This window comes from Rhinoraja longicauda, chromosome 30 (assembly GCF_053455715.1).
Source record: "Rhinoraja longicauda isolate Sanriku21f chromosome 30, sRhiLon1.1, whole genome shotgun sequence".
Lineage (NCBI taxonomy): Eukaryota > Metazoa > Chordata > Chondrichthyes > Rajiformes > Arhynchobatidae > Rhinoraja > Rhinoraja longicauda.
In genome coordinates this window covers 27,028,401-27,051,143 of record NC_135982.1, presented here as the reverse complement: position 1 = coordinate 27,051,143, position 22,743 = coordinate 27,028,401, and the positions used below count along the sequence as shown (strand labels likewise).

General features: G+C 40.5%; 1 protein-coding gene across 5 annotated transcripts in view; it reads right to left on the bottom strand.

Annotated features, from left to right (window-relative positions):
* spen (spen family transcriptional repressor) overlaps nt 1-17,632 on the bottom strand; it is a 78,842-nt gene extending 61,210 nt beyond the window's left edge. For 4 of the 5 annotated variants that reach the window (XM_078425548.1, XM_078425550.1, XM_078425549.1 and 1 more), the window contains exons 1-3: nt 17,301-17,632; nt 7,110-7,430; nt 4,397-4,867 (exon numbers count right to left, since the gene is read on the bottom strand). In XM_078425548.1, coding sequence (XP_078281674.1) covers nt 4,397-4,867; nt 7,110-7,430; nt 17,301-17,383 — 875 coding nt within the window. In that variant the 5' untranslated portion in view covers nt 17,384-17,632. Of the gene's footprint in view, nt 1-4,396; nt 4,868-7,109; nt 7,431-15,455; nt 15,507-17,300 lie in introns of those variants that run through there. The other variant, XM_078425552.1, reaches the window with a different exon arrangement.
* Nucleotides 17,633-22,743: the final 5,111 nt, after the last annotated feature.

The following is a 22,743-nucleotide window of genomic DNA, read 5'->3' as shown; positions in this document are numbered from 1 at the left end:
AACCATGTTTCACTGATCGCCACAACATCATACTTCCAGATGTCAATCCAGGCTCTAAGCTCGTCCACCTTTCTTACAATGCTCCTAGCATTAAAATATACACATTTAAGGGACCCATCATTTCTTATTCTCAGTTTATTTCTTTTCCCTTCTTTCTCTCCTACATATTGGGTCTGAGTGTTTCCCTTTTCTGCCTCCTGCCTCACACACTGCCTATTAGCTATCTGTGTTTGAGTCCCTCCCCCCAACCGTACTAGTTTAAAGTCTCCGCAGTTATTTTAGCAAATCTCCCCGCCAGGATATTGGTTCCCCTCGGGTTCAGATGCAACCCGTCCTTTTTGTACAGGTCATACTTCCCCCAGAAGAGGTCCCAATGATCCAGAAACTTGAAACCCTGCTCCCTGCACCAGTTCCTCAGCCACGTATTTATCCTCCACCTCACTCCATTCCTATTCTCACTATCGCGTGGCACAGGCAGTAAGCCTGAGATTATTACTTTGGAAGTCCTTTTTTTTAACTCTCTTCCTAGCCCCCTGAATTCTCCTTTCAGGACCTCTTCCCTTATCCTACCTATATTGTTGGTACCTATATGTACCACGACCTCTGGCTCCTCTCCCTCCCCTTTCAGGATATCCTGGACACGCTCAGACACATCCCGGACACCGGCACCAGGGAGGCAAACCACCATCCGGGTCTCCCGACTGCGTCCACAGAAACGCCTATCTGACCCCCTCACTATAGAGTCCCCTATTACTACTGCTCTCCTCTTCCTTTCCCTACCCTTCTGAGCAACAGGGCCGGACTCCTTGCCAGAGGCCCGGGCACCGTCGTTGCCCCCAGGTAGGCTGTCCCCCCCAACAGTACTTAAACAGGAGTACTTATTTCCAAGGGGTACAGCCACCGGGGTACTCCCTAGTCCCTGCCTCTGTTCCTTGCCCCCCCTAACAGTGACCCACTTGTCTACCTCCCGTGGTCTAGGAGTGACCACCTCCCTGTAACTCCTATCTATAACCTCCTCACTCTCCCTGATCAGACGGAGGTCATCAATCTGCCGCTCCAGGTTCCTAATACGGTCCCTTAGGAGCGCCATCTCGTCACACCTGGCGCAGATGTGGATGTCTGGAAGACTATCAGACTCCCAGATTCCCCACATCTGACACCCAGAACAAAAAACTGCCCTGGCAGTCATACTCTCCAAACAAAGCCCCGCGCTCGGTTACTAAACCTACCGCCCGGCCGCTACTCCAACCGCTCCAACCGCCCACCCAAAAGAACTGAGTGATCTCCTGGGAGAGGCGAAAAACCGGATAAAAAACCCAGGCCAATTTGGGAAAAAATCCGGGAAATTCCTCTCCGACCCCAAGCTAGGCGATCGAAACTAGTCCGGGAGATCACACAGGTCTTACTCCTTACTATCCCCACACTATCCCCACACAATCCCCACACACTACTTCCCAAGCAACACAGCTTGGTGCTGCTTGCTACTGCTGCTGCTTGCTGCTGCTACTGCCAATGAACCGCCAGCCAATGAGTTTGAGGCATTTGTTTGAACTTGAGCAGACAGGATGTGTCTATACACTTCAGAATTCATTATGCTACTAGCATCAGCAGTTGAATCATCAAGGACGAGAAGTGAGCCAGTACCTTCAGCAGCCATACATGCCCAGGCCATAACACCCCCACCACTGTGTTTCACAGATAAGGTGGTATGCTTTGGATCTTGGGCAGTTCCTTCTCTCCTCCATACTTTGCCCTTGCCATCACTCTGATATAAGTTAATCTTCATCTCATCTGTCCACAAGACCTTTTCCCAGAATTGTGGTTGCTCTTTTAAGTACTTCTTGGCAAACTGTAACGTGGCCATCTATTTTTGTGGCTAACAACTGGTTTGCATCTTGCAGTGTAGCCTGTGTATTTCTGTTCATGAAGTCTTCTGCGGACAGTGGTCTTTGACAAATCCACACCCGACTCCTGCAGAGTGTTTCCGATCTGTCAGACAGGTGTTTGGGGATTTTTCTTTATTATAGAGAGAATTCTTCTGTCATCAGCTGTGGAAGTCTTCCTTGGCCTGCCAGTCCCTTTGCGATTAGTAAGCTTACCAGTGCTCTCTTTCTTCTTAATGATGTTCCAAACAGTTGGTTTTGATAAGCCTACGGTTTGGCTGATGTCTCTTACAGTTTTATTCATGTTTCTCAGTTACATAATAGCTTCTTTGACTATCATCGACACAACTTTAGTTTATTGATAAACAGCAATAAAAGTTTCCGAAGGTGATGGAAAGACTGGAGGAAAGACTAGGTGCTGAAAGCTCTCTTATACCTGCATTAAGGAGGCATTTAAACACACCTGAGCAATTACAGACACCTGTGAAGCCATGTGTCCCAAACATTATGGTGCCCTGAAATGGGGGGGACGGGACGGGGGTCTATGTATAAACACTGCTGTAATTTCTACATGGTGAAACCAAAATGTATAAAAATACCCTTTAATAAAATCTGACAATGTGCACATTACCACATGTGATTTTTTCTATTACAAATCTCAAATTGTGGAGTACAGAGGCAAATAAATAAATGATGGGTCTTTGTCCCAAACATTATGGAGGGCACTATAATTTAGACATGAGGAAAATGAAGACCACATTGTTCTTGCAAACCACTGCCACTGCTCAGCTACCATTATCGGGCTACTGAACCATATTATCACCAACTAGAGAGTGGTCCTGACCTACGATCTACCTCATTGGAGAAACTCGGACTATCTTTTATCAGACTTTATCTTGCACCAAATGTTATTCCCTTATCCTGTATCTGTACACTGTGGACGGCTTGATCGTAAGCATGTATAGTCTTTTCGCTGACTGGATAGTATGCAACAAAAAAGCTTTTCACTGTACCTTGGTACGTGGCAATGATAAACTAAACCAAACTAATGAACAAAAGTTAAGTAATTAAATAGTTACATTATACCTGTGTAGAAAGTTGGATAGATCTCATTTGGAATATTGTGCATAGTTCTAATTTACCATGCAACAAAATAAATTATCAAAGGCACTACCTAAATTGAGGAATATCATATCATATCATATATATACAGCCGGAAACAGGCCTTTTCAGCCCTCCAAGTCCGTGCCGCCCAGCGATCCCCGCACATTAACACTATCCTACACCCATTAGGGACAATTTTTACATTTACCCAGCCAATGAAAGGGACTTTGCCTTCTAAAGTAGACTTACTAACTAATGATTCTACCATGGCAATGCTTCAAACTGAGTGAGCCCACACACACCATATTGCCACTACAGGCAGCAGAATGCAACAAGTAAAATAATATTAAAAATAATTCTAAAAATAATCTAAGCTTAAATGATCAGTAGGAAATGTAAATCTTTCACTATGTACATTTTTAGGATCTGCTGCATCTAGTTGACAGGGATTAAGCACAATGCCACAATCTTTCCAATTGTTAGATAACGTCATAAAACATTACAAAAATGCACATTTGATTATCATGGAATAATACAAGTTATACTTTCTCATTGAAATGTTCAGTAAAAACAGGCAAAACATCTTGATCTTTCTGCTAATAGTGGTCACAAAACAGGCAATTGTTTTTGCAAATCAACAATTGGCTGCTATGTATCACCAAGTAGGGAAAAAAAGGCTTCTCAGTTTTTATACACGCACAGAAATTTGACATTGAATATTAAGTTAGTGGCAGGATAGCAAAGTCGGAAAGATAAAAGGTTCTGATATTGTGAATACGGTGATGTGTAATATTAGAAATGACTGAAAAACGATTTTTTTCCCTAATTACAAAGCATCTGAATAGACTAAACATATGCAACTACTTTGATGCAATGACCATCCTGAACGGAAAGTCATTGTGGTGAGGATTTACATCCAAATGTGTAAACACTGTTGCCACTTTGTTACAGAGGGAAAAAGTTCATACTCAAGCTTACAGAATTATCTTATCACAATAGATTGCTACTACCATCACCAATTTACCCACAGGCTCTACACAAATGCTATTTTCAGATGTACCCTATTGTAAAGGTATTTTTTCTCCTTCATGGAAATGGCATAAATGATACATCTGTTCCATTGCAATTTCACTAACATCCTAATAACAACAGTACGTTAATTTTGCATTTGAATGGCACAAAAATCGCTTTGGTGGGTTTGTGCTAAATATACATTCCTTTCTTTTAAATAATTTTGCTGACACCTCTCTGGATTTAAACGGTACTATAAAGAAAGATAACCAGCTGAGTTTTGCCAACTTGTACACTTCACCTTTTCTGATGACAAGCAAAAAGGCCAAGTGATCCCATCTGATGTCAAATGGGATTTGTCGATGGAAACTATTTGTGGTACGCTCCTCTCCACCTACCTGTCACTGCTGGTACTACTGCTGCTGCTGACTGAATCACTGCTTGATGACCTACTCCGGGACCCACTGCCACTGGGAGATCGCCGTGACCGTCCTTGGCTAGGTCGCTGTGGGGATTGGTTTCCTGACCGTGAGGAATGTGGGGATCGACTTCGGCTGTGCTGATAATTCTTTTCCTGCCGTCTCCCTCTTACTTCCCGAGTAATATCTTCCCTGTAGAGATCTCGGTGTACTACACTTGATATTGCAAACTGTTCCCTCCCTCTTTGTTCATAACGTGGATCATGAGCTTCAAATCGAGTAGGACTTCGACTTCTTGACCCATAATAAACTCCGTGTTGTATAGTTCGATCCCGAGGATCTCTATAGTAATCCTGTTCATAATGTCTGGGACGATCAAACCCTGCCGTTGTCCGATCGTGGTGTCCATAGGCACTATGATCATAAGTACGCTCCCGGTTGTCAGAAGCCCTGTGTTTTGTTTGGGTTAGGGGTTGGAGGAAAAGAAGGAAAACAAAGAATCAGTCAAGCATCATCCACATAGCTGAAAGATCCCCGAATTCCCCACACTAAACTGGCAAAATAAGCACTTGAATTTTAAATAGCGACTATATGGAAACATTTATAAAATTGGTAAAAGCATTGCGTTCAGTAGCTATTATTGTTAAAAAAAAGTAATGTTTTCTTCCAGTGCTTATATTTCACAGTAAACCATTGCTTATTAATTTCCTATTGCAGTTGATATTAGATTAATTACTATGCTTTTATTTCCTAATTCTCAGGTATAGTCAGGAAAGGATTATTGTAGAAGCTGATTTACCAAAAGCTAACTAATTCGCTGAGTAATTTGCCGCAGTAAAAGACATAATAATATCCAGAAATCTAGTTATTTTAAATTCTGGAATTTACATAACTCTACTCAATCTTTACTGTTTTGTTTTCATTCCGGTTATTTTTTTAAATCCCATCCCATTCTAAATTTCTTCCATGCAAGATATTAAAACAGTATTACTATTTTGCTGACATTCTACAGATTCAGAAAACAAAAGACACCGAGAAGCAAAGCCACTAAGCTATGCGTAGTCAAGTTGACTTAATCAAGGAGGTATAGAACTGTGCTTATAATGTACTGTGGAATCATTTTACACTGACCTTTCAGCAATGAAAAGAAGCAAGCTGATTCCAAAGCATTATTGCCATCAGCTGACACACGAAAAAAATACAAATTCCTAATCCATGAAAGACAAAAGACAGGCAAAGTAGCTCACAGAGGTGCAAGACAGTGAGATTCTATTGGCTAAGTGCTGATTGAACTTTTAGCAGTGCTAATGACTACTGGAGTTAGTGGAAAGAAAGGGTTGACTGGGTTAGAAGAGGGGCTAAGATACGCATGGCAGGGCATACCAACCTTTTTAGACTGCAGTAAACACGACCTAAATCCCAATTAAATCTAGGGAGAGAAAAGTGTACAAACATTCCCAATTTGGTCCCCTCTTAAAGGGGTAATCCAACTTCGGACAGTGCTAGTGCCGCATTGATTTGGGGATTGTATCAAGAAAACTGAACGCCCAAGAAAGATAAATTTCCATTGCCAGTGTTACGTACATTCGCATCAAACAGATAGCTCCCAAAGTTTAATAGTAACTCCCAAACCCCAAGACCTTTCTGAGATGCGGAGTGCGTTCAGATGGATGTAGATAAATGTATCCCAATTCGAGTCGATATTAAGCAACTATACCCGTTACTCCCAGAGCATAGTGCTTTCTTCTAGTAGTAGGCATATAATATCCATTTTCTAGCAGCCAGTTGCCATGTCTTAAAATCTTTTCATTTTTGATCTGAAAGTTAAAATGTAAAGTATCCACTAACAGATGTCCCTTGTTTGATAGTCCACTGGTACAATAAGTAGAATCAAGATGAATATGAAACACAAACCAGGTAATCCAATCTGCCATACAACTACTTTAAGATGAATATAATCCCACGTTGAAGTGATAATGCCCTCCATTCCATTATGCGGGAAAATAAAATTCCAAATGTTTGAAAGCTTCTATAATTTAACCATCAGACCAGAAAAATCCATAAGATCCAATCGGGGTGAATCAAAATAACATACAGATATGTAGACCCTTGTATGTGTTACTTCCTCAATTCTTCAGTTTTCCTTTCCATGAATTCATGTTGAAAATTATTAGCTGTAATATTCTTCAAGGTGGTTCATCGAAAGATTTCATATCCAAAGAACGCACATCAATATATTACATTTAAACCAAAGCCAATATGATACTGCAGAAAGTCTTCAATGCACTTCAATATTGCCTGAACTGAAGGTCTAATAATTCCATAGTATTCCTCAGGTTGGTTGTACCAGGATGTAATATCATGCCACTCAATCGAAGGGATACATCCAGAGGGAACTGCTTGCAATCCAGGGAGAAAAGGGAAGCTTATTTCGAGGGTTAACTCCATAGTAACTGATAGAAACCTTCCATCACACTAACCAAACTTATCCCAGGAGTAGTCATCCAGCCAGCTGCAGAATAGATCCACTGCGAAGAGGCCAGAGCTGCTACTGGTTTCAATTCTCTTCCATATCCAACAACGACACGAGTGTACAGATTTCCTCCTTAAATCCATCTGGGGAACCTAAACACGAGTTGCTGCTTCTCACACTATTTATCAAAATCCTGCCTAGAGAAACCTTGGAACTTACCCATCAAGTCTCCGTTCATAACGTCCTTCCCGTCCATGTAGTGATGGTGGCGGTCCATATGTTGGCCCCCCACCACCTCCCCTGAACCCTGAAACCTCTCTAGTACGTGTTCCTATAGGAACGGTATCATCTAATCCCCGGGCAGCACTTGGAATAGTGCCAGGCTCATTGTAATCCGTTCGAAGGTCCCGGTCTCCCATTTTATTGACAGAATTGTGCGCTTTCTGTGCACTTTTGATGTCCACAAAATCCACAAAGGCTGCCACTCCTCCTTCTGAGCCCCTTTTGGGAAGAATTTTGACACTTTCCACTCGGCCATATCTGAAAAAAAGGGGAAAAAATAATTATTCAAAATACAAACTAACCAAAGCATTTTATAATCAATACGTTACATATTATGCCAATATTCAGACGATTATTTTCAACTATTGTTTAAAGATTATAATTAAATTTAAACACACTATTGGCACAGCAGTTAGTGCTGTGGCCTTACTGCTCCAGAGACTCATTACTTGATCCTGAGGATGTGTGTTGTTGGTATGAAGTTTGTGTACGGTTCATGTGCACCATTTTCCCTTCCACCCCATACCCAATCCTCCAGTTTTCTTCCACAGGTACTGTATGTCTATATGACTCCAGGTAGGAAATAGGAAAATTAGGGAGAGGATGGGGTTGATGGGGATGCAAGAACAGAAAATGAAATAAGTATGGAGTTTGATGACTGCCATAAATGTCGTAAGCAGAGTTCTCGTGCTATATGATTCTACAAACTAACTTAATTTTTGTGTTTTTGATGTAAACTATGTTCAGGTTGCAGCAACACCGTATTTTATAAAGTATACCTAACATCATGAAGAAAGCATTATTTATGTGGTTTGGCAGGACCAGAAATGGAGATTAGGGAATAATTGATTCTCAATGCTTTTGATGACCATTTATATCTTCTGTATCTAATCACCAGATTCTAGTCCACTGATGAATACGTAATATTGTTGGATTGAGAGAATGTTTTACGATCAAAACTGGTACAAAATCCTAATTTACACTGTTTCAATAAACCTGGTACTTAAATTAACTGGATTCTTTTAAACCAGTTGCAGAAATTTAAACAAATCACACCAACAGTGGTCAGCTATTATTTCCAACATTGACTGAAGTGCACCACTGAATTCATCAATGGGTTTGCTTTCTTTTCCTGTTCCTATTCTCATCTTCAAAATCAGAGTCCCCAGATCCACCAACATCTTATTGTCTGGAGAAGGGCCCCGACACAAATCATCACCTATCCATGTTCTCCAGAGATGCTCCCTGATCCGCTGAGTTACTCCAGCATGTTTTACTCTTTTTTTGTTAACCAGCATCTGCAGTTCCTTGTATCTCATCTAATCAGTCTTGCTCCATCATCAATCTTGAAGTCCCAAGTAATTTTCATATTCCCATTCCCTGGTGAATTATCCACTGATGCATTAGGATAATGATTTAGCATCATGCTCATTAGCTGCACTAATTAAATTCCAAATGAATAATGAACCCTGCTGTACTCTTTATTTAACCTAAATGGAGAAACATCAATGGGGTTGAATCTTCCCGAAACAGAAGTTCAAGCATTTCAACCATGTTATCTACAAAATAAGATTTTCAGTTTCCACATTACTGAACTTTAGAAAATTGCTTATGGTCAAAATGTTTTACTTTGGTAAAAAAGAATGCTAAACTGAAGGTAACAACTTTGGCGTTAATGTACATGATAAAAGTAAACACAAATAGTAATACAACGGAACATACAGACAAGCTAACTGTAAGATTGGATTTTCCATCTAATTGTTTCTCCTCTGCAAACTGCCAATCTTGGTTTTGAATTCTTGTGTTTGGAGGAGAGACTCTGCAGGACTAGGGGAAATATGGAGAGTAGGATGTTCTCCCACTGTGCCAGTATAGACACAAGGAGCAAAATGACCTGCTCCAATGCTGTAACCAATCTGCGATTAAACACTGTCAGATATTCTTTGATACATTCTGGTGCTTTATCAAAATGAGAGGTAATAAGTTTGGTCTTATTTTCGACACACAAACTTTTTACATTGTTGTACTCAAAATGTGCATCTCTTATAGCCTGGTGGCCCAGAAATGATTTGCCAGATGACTGTGGGGCACATACAAAGTTTATTTTAGGATGCCAGTATTTGATCCACCAAATAGACTCCTTTAACAACTCCAAATCCCTAAACTAATATAAAGACCATTGCATGCATTTCCTGGTGACATTATAGAGTGATTAGTACAAAACCACAACCTAATTTGTGCTCCTCATCCTCAGATGACTGAGATCAATTGTAACACTCCTCCTTCTACTTCCCTGCCCAAGACTTGTGATGTTAGGTAAAAATCACAAATCCTGGCAGTATTAGGGAAGGGGGTGGTACTGGTTTGGGTAAACATGGAAGTCGTGTTTTTTCAGAATAAATTTGTTTTATTGTTGAATTATTACTATAAGATGTATAATCACGATACAATTTAATTTATGTTGCAAGGTTAACTGTACTGTCAAATAAGGAGAACATGCAAAATGTACAAATTTTAATTAATCTAATCAATGCTTTTGTAGCTGCAACTGCGAAAACGGCAGGCAGTAAAATGCAATCTTTTCACAAAGACTTCGGCGAATGCTGCTATCGGAGGTTTTATTCTATTTGAACCCAATTCAAATACATGCTATCTGTTTACCAGCTTGTGTGTACAGCGAGAAGCCAAGGCCGTTTAAACAAACAACTGGACTTTGAGCAAATCTCGAGAACAGCTATTTATGTACTTTCCCTCAGTGACGAGCTATACTGGCACACCTTGTGGCTGCCTTCCAAGCTCTCGATTACTGCAATCTCGCAGTCGACCAGCGGTGCAATGCTGTAAAATGGCGGGACATATCACGAGAATCAAACGGCCACATATAATGGCGGGAGACGCAGGAAAAAGGGCTCGAAATTGGGTCATTTTAGTAAATCAATAACGCCAGCGAAAAAAAGATCGGTTATTTAGATATTGTTTTTTCCCCGAAAACATTTAATTTTAATTTCAAGGGCATTGTTCCTTCTAGGGTTTTCATTGGGCGCAGTCATCAAATAATCTACTTTTCAGAAATTGGGTGGATCTTGCAAGGATATCACATGATCTGCTTGTATTGCAGTAAGATTTAAACGCTGTATGTGGTTTAATTTGTACTCACTCCCTACGTAAAACAAATGTGTCCCTATTTCTATAGTTTATATTCAGTAACTGTGCAATGATCTCCCTAAAAAAAGATTATATTTGCTTTTTTTAAAAATCGTGATGCGATTAGAGTGACGTTCATCAGTAGAATAAATTGCCTTGTTGCTTCTGGGCAAGTCTCTAGGGAGAAGCGAATGCCACACCGACATTTTTACACAATGCATATTATGCGGTGCCAGGAACTGTACTGCTTTTGCAGAAAGCCTGCGTTCCAGGCGGTTCTCGGTTTCTACAAACGTTACTTCTAAAACTTAGCGCAATAATGAATCTAATTTCGCAACAGCGACATTTGAAAGGAAACAATCCCCTAATCGAAGCGAGATTAAAAATATTTTATACTAACTCAAAGGATATATGGACTATCCATCCGCACAACCTATTCAGACTCAACATCTTTGTGGCAGGAAGATTCAGCAGATCAGACAGTATCCGTGAAAGAAGGAGACTTAACGTTTCAGGTAGAAGATCCATCGTTAGAACATGAAAAAAAACAAGTACTAACTAGTTTTTTAACCCCCAGTTTTAACGAAGGGGCTTCAATTCAAAACGTTGACTTGATTCGCTTCCTCGGGTGTTGCGGATCTACAGAATATTTTTGGGGGAAGTTTCAACCATCCGCAATATTTTATTAAAATGTTCGCTTCCGTGAATATATCTATAGTAAACCCGCAAAAGTATATAAATGGTAATAATTTGATAATTTTGAAGTTACTTCAAGATGACTTCAAAACTCACTTAAAAATTGCAGAACGGAAATTTGAGAAAAACGATAAATACTGGCCGGAATTCTTTTCAATGGTAAGGTGCTGGTATAACAACATTAATACAATTAGTTTTTTTTAACAGAGTGTGCTTCCTCCCTATGCAATCCAATGAGAAAGCAGGATCTGGTGATTTCCCAGAGCTAGGAAAGGGCTGATGTAGCGCGGAATCCCGTAGCCTTCACAAGGATTAACAGGATTGGGAAAATAAGGCAGGCCTGGTCATTTTGTTTCATGGTGAATTGTCTAATATGTAAGATTTAAGTTTAATTCTACTTCGTTTAATAGGTTTTTAACAAGTCTGGGTGCCAGACATTGAGAAACAAATTTAAACTGACAGCTTCAACAGCTGGGCTTTGGTATTTTGTGGACGGTGTTCATTCTAATCCACCCATTACAAGCTGAATGACCTACCACCACGGCTCGACCCTGGCTCTGCTTGATGAAACGCTATCAGCCTTCCATTAAAATTAGATAAATTCAGACCAGTGGCCACGCGAGGAGGGGCTGATGCAGCAGTAACATCCAAGCCTGTTTCATGGTGTTGAACCACTAAATCCCCTGGAATGCAGCAACCCCTAATGTGAAATCACTGTTACTTTAAAATTTTGTTGGTCGGTAAGGTCCAAGAGTGTTCATAAATATCAATTTCATCAATCTCTGAAGAAGGGTCTGCACCCGAAATGTCATCCATCCCTTCTCTCCAGAGATGCTGCCTGTCCTGCTGAGTTACTCCAGCATTTTGTGTCTATCTTCAACTCCACCAATGTAGTGTTTAGGTGCCCTGTATTCAAAATAAATGTCCAGTAACATATTCAATGATTCAATAGAAAAACACGTGTAAAATATGTCAACCTATTCCAAAACTGAACAGTAAGCTCTGTTAATTTTTATTGAAATAGAAAATTTCAGAAATGCTCATTGGGCCGGGCAGTGTCTAGCCTGACATGTGGTGTGTTCCCAGGTTTTTCAGTTTCAGATTTCCAAGATACAATATGTCTTTGGAATATGGAATCTAAGTAAAAGCAGCAGAATGGATAGCAGAATGGACAAAACTGAAAGTAAACGTCAAAGGCGATTACTGAAACCGCCAGAACATGGTAACTGATATTCCAAAACTAAAACAATCTTCATAAACACAATTTTGCACACTACGTCTACAATACTGTATAAACGTTCACAAAAGGGATGGCTGAATAATGTGTCGTAACCACGGTCATATAATATTGCTCAAAGTCAAGTAGAGAGACAATCAAATATACCTCGCAAATTTAATGCTACCAAGATGGTGCTCAACTATCTGATATCTCAGTATGATCAGGCAGACTTGTGTTTTGGCATTATTTGTTATCTACAATACCTTACTTCAAGTATATGTCTTGTCAACTTCTATCTGACATTATAATAATGGCAACATTTCATTTAGTCGTGCAAATGTCATCACTAGCTGTAATACACTAGTTCTATGTTATCCCATTTACTCATTCATTCCAACAACACTTGGAGCAATTTAGAGGCCAATTAACCTACAAACCGCACGTCAAATGAATTTAAGAAAAATCCTGCCATACAAGTTGTAAATAATTGTGAAGATTGCCAATAGAATGTTATCATTTAAAGAAACTTGCATTTCAATTGAGCTGTTTGTCCCCTGGATGCCTTAAGTGCTTCACAGAAGCTACTGAATATAGATACCATTGGAAAGTAGGCAAATCCACCAGCAAATTAGTATGCAGCAACATCATATGCCCCACAATATCATAAATGACCAATTATTTGTGTGACAACATCAGCCACCGAGAACACCCTTTATTTTTCAAAAACAACTGGATATTTTACAAGGTGATTAGAGGGTCAGGCTTTGATTTAATAGATACAAAGTGCTGGAGCAACTCAGTGGATCAGGCAGCATCGCTGGAGGAAAAGGATCGGCGACGTTTCGGGTCGGGACCCTTCTTCAGACTGAAAGTAGGGGGGTGAAGAATTGGAGGCGAGAAAAGACCAAGACCAATCGGGGCTGGCAACAAATGACCTCAGGTGGTGCCCAGCTAGGCCCATTGCACACACAGCTGTATTCCCCCTTCACTGAGACGTCAGCCTACACTTTTGCCTCAGGTCACACAACATGGCTTGACTTCACTCTAGGATATTATCCTTGTACTAACTCAAAGTTAATATAATTATAATTTTTAAATGATTATACTTAAATTATTACTGATAGTGTTGTAAGAGTAATTCTCTTGCATTAATGAAAAAGATTTCTCCTCTTTGCATATGAAACTAAAAGCTCTCGCACAGACACAGCAGCCAGGGAGCAGCTGGCGCCTTTGTTGAATATTGTGCTATTAAACCTCAACGGATAGTTGGGAGCCAGAAATTTTGGACAAAACGTAAGGATTCATTATTCATCTTTTAACTGCTAGCCATGCAGTGTCAAAGCCAAATCTGTCATTCCACCATCCCGTTTTTAATTTACTTCATTGTATTACAAGAAAATATACACATGGATCAGTACTACAACTAATATGAATGGAAAATGTCCAACTTAAATTTAACTCCAACATCAGCCTGAATATTGTTACTTAAATGAAATTAAAATAGAAAGATCTTGTTATATTGACACGTCCAGAAACTGGACATGAATCTGTAACCTCACAACTTTTTAGTGGATCTAAGAAAATATGTCATTCTTTGATACAGTAGATATGTGTCTTGGAAGTAGGGGAGAACAGGGGATGATTCTGCAGCAATGTCAAGTGCTTGACATATTTGACATAATTTAATTAATCTTCTGAAGTGAACTCAAGAAGCAGCACAGACCAAAATTGAATGCAAAATGAAAATTTATACCTGACAAGTTTAGCAGATTTCAGGATAAATCAGATTTTTCTCATTTCAGTGAAAACAACTGACCTTATAAGGGGAATGGTCTGGGAGACTAAGTTTAAGTTATTGGCCCACATTTGATTAGAAAAAACCCAATTCAATTAAAGCTTCTTGGCAAAATAATTCAGTATTATTTAAATGAACTATAACGTTTCACTTATTTACGACAAGAAAATGCCTTTGTTTTTAAATCGCTGATACAAACTAGCCAGAATTCAAATGGAACAGTGTATTACAACCGATTGGTAACATTTCTCAAAAAATGTTAAATATCCTGACGCTTAAACAATAATTGTTCCAATTACACACAAAATGCTGGAGTAACTCAGCGGGTCAGGCAGCATCTCTGGAGAGAAGGAATGGGTGACGTTTCGGGTCGAGACCCTTCTTCAGACTGATGTCAGGGGAGGGGGCGGGCCTTTTAGATGTTCCAATTAGACGGCTACTACAATTGAGTCTTAGTTAACTACGTTCAAGTAGGCTTACTTTGGCAAAATAAAGCAGATCACAAGGAGGCCACGCCCTCATCATAGTCCACACGAACTGTTTACACACCCAAAAATATGACAACACTGTGTGTCCAAGAACATTTAAACGATTTGAAACGTTAATGCCAAATCTTATTTTTGCTGGAGAAAGCATCCAGACCACCCTTGCTGACATCGCCCGCTTTGCTTACACTTTTTACTATATTCTAATTATACTATGGGGTGTACGAGGGAAGAAAAACGCACCGATCCAACATAGATTCACTTTATGTTAATGATTTCCTAATAATTCTCCCTGCTGTTATGGAATGCAAATATTAAATGCACCAAATATTGAAACAGCGTGAATTAGCAAAAGCTTTGTTTCGTAATCCACAAGTTTATTTGTATGTTTCCCCTGAAGTATAACACTGTTCCAGATCGTTTCTATCTGAAACCATTTGCACCCTCCCCCTTACGCGTTTCTCGCGTTCTCCGCTGGGGGAGGGGTGGGAACTAGCTTATTTGCATTTCAGACTGTTATACCAGAAATACGTTCTTTTATAATTAAATATAAATACAGACAGCAGATTCTGCAAACCGGAACCGATTTCAATGCTTGTAACCATTATGCCAATTAAATGCACATTCAAAATGTTTTAATTTTAGTTTTTTTTGGACTGGAAAAAGGCACCAAAATATGTTCATGTCCCTAAAAAAAATCAAACAAATGATTGTAATATATGGTTGGATTTGAATGGTTATAAAAAATGAAATTTATCTTCCCTGTGACCATGTACAATCATTAAACGCATGATCTAAGTACTTAATATAAGATTGTCCACAAATTCTAGATACTGTTAGATCTAAACCAGTAACTAGATCTACTTTCAGACTGACACGCTAATAGCCTTTGAATAAATCACCAAGCAACTACACCATCAACCCAAAAGATAGAAGCTTCTTACCAAAATCCTCTATCAAAACACGGAACGCTGCCAAAATATAATGGATCCCCTTGCTACCATTTATTTTCCATCGTACACGTCACTTTCAAGTACTGATTCCTACTCAATATCTACCCGTGACAAGAAGCGAAAACCTAGAGGTGTTAGAACAATGCCTTCTGCATTTTGCTCCAAACCCTTCGTTTTTCTTTTATTTTTGACCACATAAATCGTCAATAAAGATAATGATTTTCAAGACAGGTGCAGAATTTTAAACACGAGGTCAAAACTGTGCAAATCAAGTCAACCATGGTTAGGTTGCCCGAGATCTTCCATGGATTGTTACAAACCTGGAAGGTTAATTAATAGGTTTATTTAATATCACAAAGAAGTCAGAGTTAAATCAGTAATACACCTTGGAATTCATAAAGATATTTCCATAGAATCAACTGGCGGGCCTTTTCACATTAAAAAAAATAATAACAACCTCAATTGACATAGCTTCTGTACTTCAATAGTTGTGATAAATCTTCCAATAGCTCTGGCGTGCCTTTGTATTAAAATAAATGTAATTCAGATTAAAGACGCAGATACTGCATCTTTAAAGCATAATGTTTCCCAAAACAATGTATTAAATATTTTGAAATCACAGAATCATACACAATGTGGGAAATTAGATTTTACTACACATCCTCCGACAAAGTACATGTTTCAAATGACAAACGTGAGGTTTGATGCCGAGAATGGGATCCGCCATTTTACTCACGCTAACACCACACGCTACGCTCAGTATCCCAATTTTATCATTTCCTTTCACATCAACAACACCGTTGAACACATAACAATTAAAGTTAGACACAAACAGTATACCCACTTGCAACTAGCTTCCACAACATAGCCATGTTTTGTACAATACATTAGGTAGTTTCCAAATTCCACTCCTTCACTATAGGGCAAACAAAATCGAACCTTTAACTAATTGCAACTCGGATCGCTTCCTCCTTTCTAGAAGATATAAATATAAACTGCAAGATTCAACAGTTATGGTGGAAAAAGATCCGAATTTATCTGAGCGTTTGTAATGCATTTTGAAAGTAAGGTACCCAAAACGTCACATCAAATAGTTATTTTTAAATTAAACAATTGCAATGACATGTTGCATATATTTCCTGTTCACAGAAGTGTATAGTGAGCCTGTAAGTTTATTTTCTGCTATGCAGGGTCAAACAGTTTCTGATCGCAGATAAGCGCCAGTTAGGACCTTTGCTATCAGCAAATGTGTTGCGTTGTGTTGGACTCCCTTCCCCCAGTCCCGTTTCCCACAGACAGCCCTGGCCTCCATTACAGCTCCCATGTGTCTAAAACACAGTCAGACCTTCACATGCCTCCCCTCTCATGGGGCTGGAGCTTCCCCAAACTACTCACACATCCAACACTAACTTGACTTCATTGCAAACGCTGTGCTTTGAAAAACACACAATCGCCATCTAGCTAAGTCACGGGCTGGAATAACAAAACAAAAAAAAAGAGAGAAAATGTGTTTGTGTCCAGATCTTTCTTCTCTGTGTGGAATGGAGCGGTTCAAAAGCTGTTGGGGTGACACCAGTGAGCAGTTTGCCCGAGATTGTGGCATTGCTACACAACAATAGGAATACCGTAGCCAGGCAGGGTCGCCTGTGACCCCTTTAGCGGAGTGAAGGATGTGAACTTAACCAGCAGCGTGTGTGTGTGTGTGTGTGTGTGTGTGTGCCGATCTCACTCCCACAGCTGCAGCAAGACAACCAGCCGCATTCTCCGGTTCCAGATCATCCCAAGCAAGCTCCTTCCCGCACACCGAAGTGTTTTTTTTTTTACTTCATCTCTTACCGTTTAAAATGCTCGATAATCTTGTCTTCGCGGACATTTTCCGGCAAATTCCCCACCCAGAGGTGCCTGGTTTCTCGTACCATCCTTAGCGAGTCATAGAGGACTGTGTGAAAGTCTGGGATCGGGGGAGGGGGGGGGGGTGGTTGTCGTCTGTCGGCCCCCGAGGCCGGGGTTAATAATCCGTGAGGTAAAATCCCACCATGAGGTTAACGCAAACACTCTGTGTGTGTGAGTGTGTGTCGTCTTCACCCGCCTTCCGTCCTTCCTTCGTTCGTTCGTTCCTTCGTTCGGCCGCCCGACCTGACGCGGTTTTTTTTTCCTCGAGACGCTAACAGTCCGTCCCGAGACCCGAGGCTTCGCCGCAGCGCGCACGCGCCGAATCCTCCACGGCGGGCGCGCGGGCGCGCAAGCGCCACGATGCCCCGGGTTCGCTTTCGACTCCGCGCCGCAGCGCGCACGCGCGGAAAATCCCACCCCTCCCCCCCTCTCACCTCACCGTCAGCTTCCCAGCCGACGGGGTGGATTGGACCACCACTGCGCCTGCGCAAGTGCCCCTCCACCACCCCGCCCCGCCCCCTCCGAAGCAAGGGCGCCTGCGCGTGCGCGGAATGTGGAGCTTGGGGCAGGGCAGGGCGCGGAACGCATGCGCGGTACGTGCAGCTCTACTTCCCCCCTCCCACCGACCGAGCCCAGGGCGCGAGTGGGAAGTGCGCGTGCGCGGAATGTGCAGCCCCCCTCCCCCGAGTGGGAAGTGCGCGTGCGCGGAATGATCAGCCCCCCCTCCCCCTCGACGCGAGTGGGAAGTGCGCGTGCGCGTAATGATCAGCCCCCCTCCCCCCTCGACGCGAGTGAGAAGTGCGCGTGCGCAGTGAGAGGCTGGGAGTGTGCCGAGTCGCTGTCTAACTCCACCATAGTGACTGGGAGGAAAGTTCTGGAAGGGCTGCCGTCGGCGCAGGAGCACGGTGAATAGAGAGGAACTCTTGAGAGCGCAATTCCAGGGATATCACTATTTATTTCATTCTTTCAAGAATAGATGTTTGTTGTTTTTTTTGTATAAGCGCCTCCTTCGACTCACACTATAATTCCGGATGCTTTGAACGATTTTGTGGGAAGATTTGATTTTTTTTGGTGTTTATTAGCTGGCTTGGAACACGAAATGAGGAAATACAACCTTGAAAAAAAAGCAAAAGCTCGTTACCAATACTAGCTTTGTCAGAAAACTGCGGCGTGTCTTGTTGGGGTTTTTCCTTTGCAGGAATTTCGTCCATGCTCAGTCCTTTGTCCCTGCCTCTGCTCTCCCTCCTCCTCCCCCTCCTTGGTCCACTCGGGCGCCATTTTAAGGCGATGGAAAGTTCTGGAGAGTCCGCCATTTTGTGGCAGCCCGTCCTCTGCCCCAACAAAGAGAGAGCTGCTGGAACACCAGAGATGTAGACTACTACTTTGGCTTAAAATAGTGGAATAACAAGCACTCACGGCCCTATGTGATCTTTTAAAAAAGCGGGATTTCTTTTGGAAGATGCCATTTCATTTAGTCATAGCACTAAATTTTAAAAAAACTGGCTTTGTATCCAACCTACACTTGGTCAACAAAAGTTCCAAGATCGCTAAAATTTGGATATGTTAAATTTATATCGGGTTGGAGAGAAGGAAAGAATTCTCTTGGGGAAAGGACAACGGTTTGGGTAGTGATGCCACAATACAGTAAGTGTTTCAGAAAGGACACCAGTATAAAATATGTTTTTATTAAATTTTGTATTTTTTAAGCATCACGTCACCATTCAAACATACATTTACAAAACAAGTACTGACAAAAGCCTGATGGGTCACATGTTTCTCACGATTTTGCTGTAAATTTGAGACAAAAAAATATCTATTTTAGGGGGGTGGAGGGATAATGTTAAGGCTGGTTTTCTGGCGAGTAGCCACTATGGGGATACGTTTTAAAATGCGGATTGAAATTGCGAACTGTGAATCCAGTTGATGCGTCAAAAAAAAATCTAAGAGAAAATGATACAATAGCTAAATTCTGGCCGTGTCAAACAAACATATTTCGACGGGCACATGTTTTCCTTGTGGGCTAATGTTTTAATTATATCATGTGCCTCGACATGTTGGAAATTAACTGCGTATCACAACGTTGGGCCTGAAATGGATATTGGTTGTGCAAGTAAGGTTTGTTTGCTGGACCTCTGGATTTATTAATCAAGGTTATATTTCTCTGGCGTTTGGCCCTGGGCGTGAAATTCTATGGTGCAAGATACCAGGGCGGGAAGGACAGGCTGAAAGTAGATGACTCAATCTTTCTTTTCAAAGGCGGTAATTATGTATTGAGTTATGCAATTGCAGCACACGCAAGCCCTTTTCTCAAGATAGCCCTTTGTCTCATGACACACGCAGTACATTCAGTGGTAATATAAAAGCTGAGCTAACGAGAAGGGTGGTGCGTTTTTCCCAATCATTGTGGAGCTTTGAATTTCGGATGTTCTGTTTATTTGTTGCCAATCAACAATTAATTGAGAAACTTACAAATGAAAGATCTTGATCGAGCTCATTTTCTGCACGGTATTCAGTGTACTTGACATTAGTCTTCGTTTTGGTCGCAAGTATTTTTAGAAAACTCCCTACTGGACGCCATCTGCAAAGACTACAGGGAAGAAGGCATTATTTTGAAATGTTTTTCTCTGAATTACCTATGGTAGACCTAACGTGCGCTGGCTTGGAAAAAAGGAAACTATTTTGAGATTCAAATATTGGTTCTCATTAAACCTATATAAATCTTTGTATCGAGAATTTCAGATATTAGGAGAATCGCGGGATTAGACATTCATGCTGAAAAGTGATATTTGGTATATAAGATCAACCGTGAACTAAATGAATTCTGGAATAGACAGGAGGGGCCAAATGGTCCACCCCTGCAGTTTTTTATTTGTGATAGTTGGCAATAATCTTGTAAAGTGAGCACTTCCATTAAAGTACACCACACGGCAAAATTGAAAGCATTTTGTGGATTTCCTGTGTATGACTTGCATTTTCCTTTATTGGTAGAGATAACCCAAAATTACCTTTTGGAGCTTTCACATGCTTACAGTTTTGCATCCCATCGTTAATTACCTTTTGTATTCTGTCCTTTTATTTAATCTGTAAATTGTCCTTTAAAAAAAAAAAAAAAAAAAAAATTGCCTGTGCATATTGCATCATTTCAAGGCTGATATATAGGGAGACATGCTGTTGATAATGCCAGTCTTAAACAAAACTGCAACCTAGCTTTATGTTTCACTTGCATGTACACTTAGTGATGCTTTGTAACAAATCCAATAATTGCTTCCCAGCAACTATTTTTGTAGTTTCTCAGCAACTACCCTTTTGTGTTGTGGAAACCATTTGTGCTTGTTCCTAACTGACTTTGTTTGCTGTTAACTGTGGTTTTATACCATGTGTAAATATATATACTTACCACATTAATTTTTGGTGAATTATATTTTGTATAATGTTAAAAATCTTTGACGGTTATTTTTGAACATCTTTGATGTTCCCAAGACCTCTGTGTGATGACGAAATGGGTCTTCAAGATATCCAACTGTTCTGTCTGAATGGATGATCTTTATTAAAAGGAGATGCATTTCTATGACAAGAACAAATGAAAATAGGAGCAGAAGTAGGTCAATCAAGCCTGCGTAGTTCATGGCTGGGCTGCCCCAGACATCATTTGTGCCAACTTATAACAACCTTTAATTGTTCAATCATTCACCATCTTGGTGGGCAAAAAATCTACATATCTACTTTTTAAATGGCCACCCTTTTTAACTGGTCCCTTATTGTAGACCTTTCCACTGGTGGATACATATTAATATAAAGCTAGTCATTCTCCCGTAGAATTTTGTATTTTAATAAGATGGAAAATGTTCCTTGTATTCTTCAGAAGTCAGTGATATCAATAATGGATGTATTTTCCAATTGCATTATGGTGCTTAATTAACTGAAACAATAGGTCTTAAACCAAACATCCTTTCCATGGCAATTTGGAGAAAAGAAGATTCTGGTAAAACTAACTCAATTACATGAAGATAGACACAAAAAGCTGGAGTAACGCAGCAGGTCAGACAGCATCTCTTGAGAAAAGGAGCAGGTGTTGTTTCAGGTTGAGACCCTTCAGACTGAAAGGCAGTGGAAAGGGAAACGAGAGATATAGATGGCATAGAGATATAGAACATGAATGAATGATAGACAAAAAAGTAACAATAAAAGAAATAGGCCATTGTTAGCTGTTTGCTAGGTGAGAACGAGACGACTTTAAAGCTGGTACGACTTGGGTGGGGAAGGGATGGAGAGAGGGAGCAGGGTTACTTGAAGCTAGAGAAATCAATCTTCATACCACTGGGTTGTAAGCTGCCCCTAATTACATGACTTGTATCTAACTGGGTTTCTTACTAAAGGAACAAGGGGAACTGCAGATGCTTGTTTGCTTGCCGAGTGATAGGTAAGATACCATTGGGGTTGGGTTGAGCAAGGTCAGAGAGAAGACAAATGCTGTGAGATAAGGGTAGAATTACGAATTGGGAAGTCAGAGGAAGGAATACAGGTGGAGGGCTAACGGAGAAATGGGTGCGTGTCCACCTAGGGCACAGGGAAGAGAGTTACCTAAAATTTGAGAACTCAATGTTCATACTGTTGGGTTGTAAGCTACCCAAGCAGGATATCCACTAAATGTAAAAACACAACTAAATGGGGATATACACACAAGAAGGGCAGCTCTGCAGATTTTTTTTCTTCTCTAAACCAGTATCTGCAGTTCCCTCTATCTACATGCACCCTAATCTGGTGACATATGGAATAAATGAAAGTACTTTTTTATCCATATATGATCATGAATACATCAGGGAAAACATTTTAGCGTTTGTGTGCAGGAAGGAACTGCAGATGCTGATTTACACCGAAGATAGACACACAAGAGAAGGGACTTGACCTGAAATGTCACCCATTCCTTCTCTTCAGAGATGCTGCCTGTCCCATAAAGTTACTTCAGCATTTTGTGTCTATCTTTAGCATTTGTTTTCTCTTAAAGGTAACAGATTTTCTGTAAATCTTAATGTTCTACTGGCAGTCATTATAATGCCATTCTATTAAGTGCCAGTATGCTATTCATGGATGAATTGATCTGGACATCCCTGTGAATGTGTTTACCAACTCAATTCATTGGTAGGCATGCTGGTGTTTATGCTGGTTTATTTTCCCTAAACTCAAGGATGCTGTAGCTCCCTTCATTGTTTGATCCAAGTATCATAACTTCTGAATTGTGCATGCTGTTATTTGACATTTACTTATTTTTAACTTAAAGTGAAATCTACGTGTGACATTCCTGGATGAAAATAGGCACACAGGGAAAAAGGTCTGTGACTAATGATCTATATTAACAAGTTCTTCAGAACTAATAGATTGTTTTTGT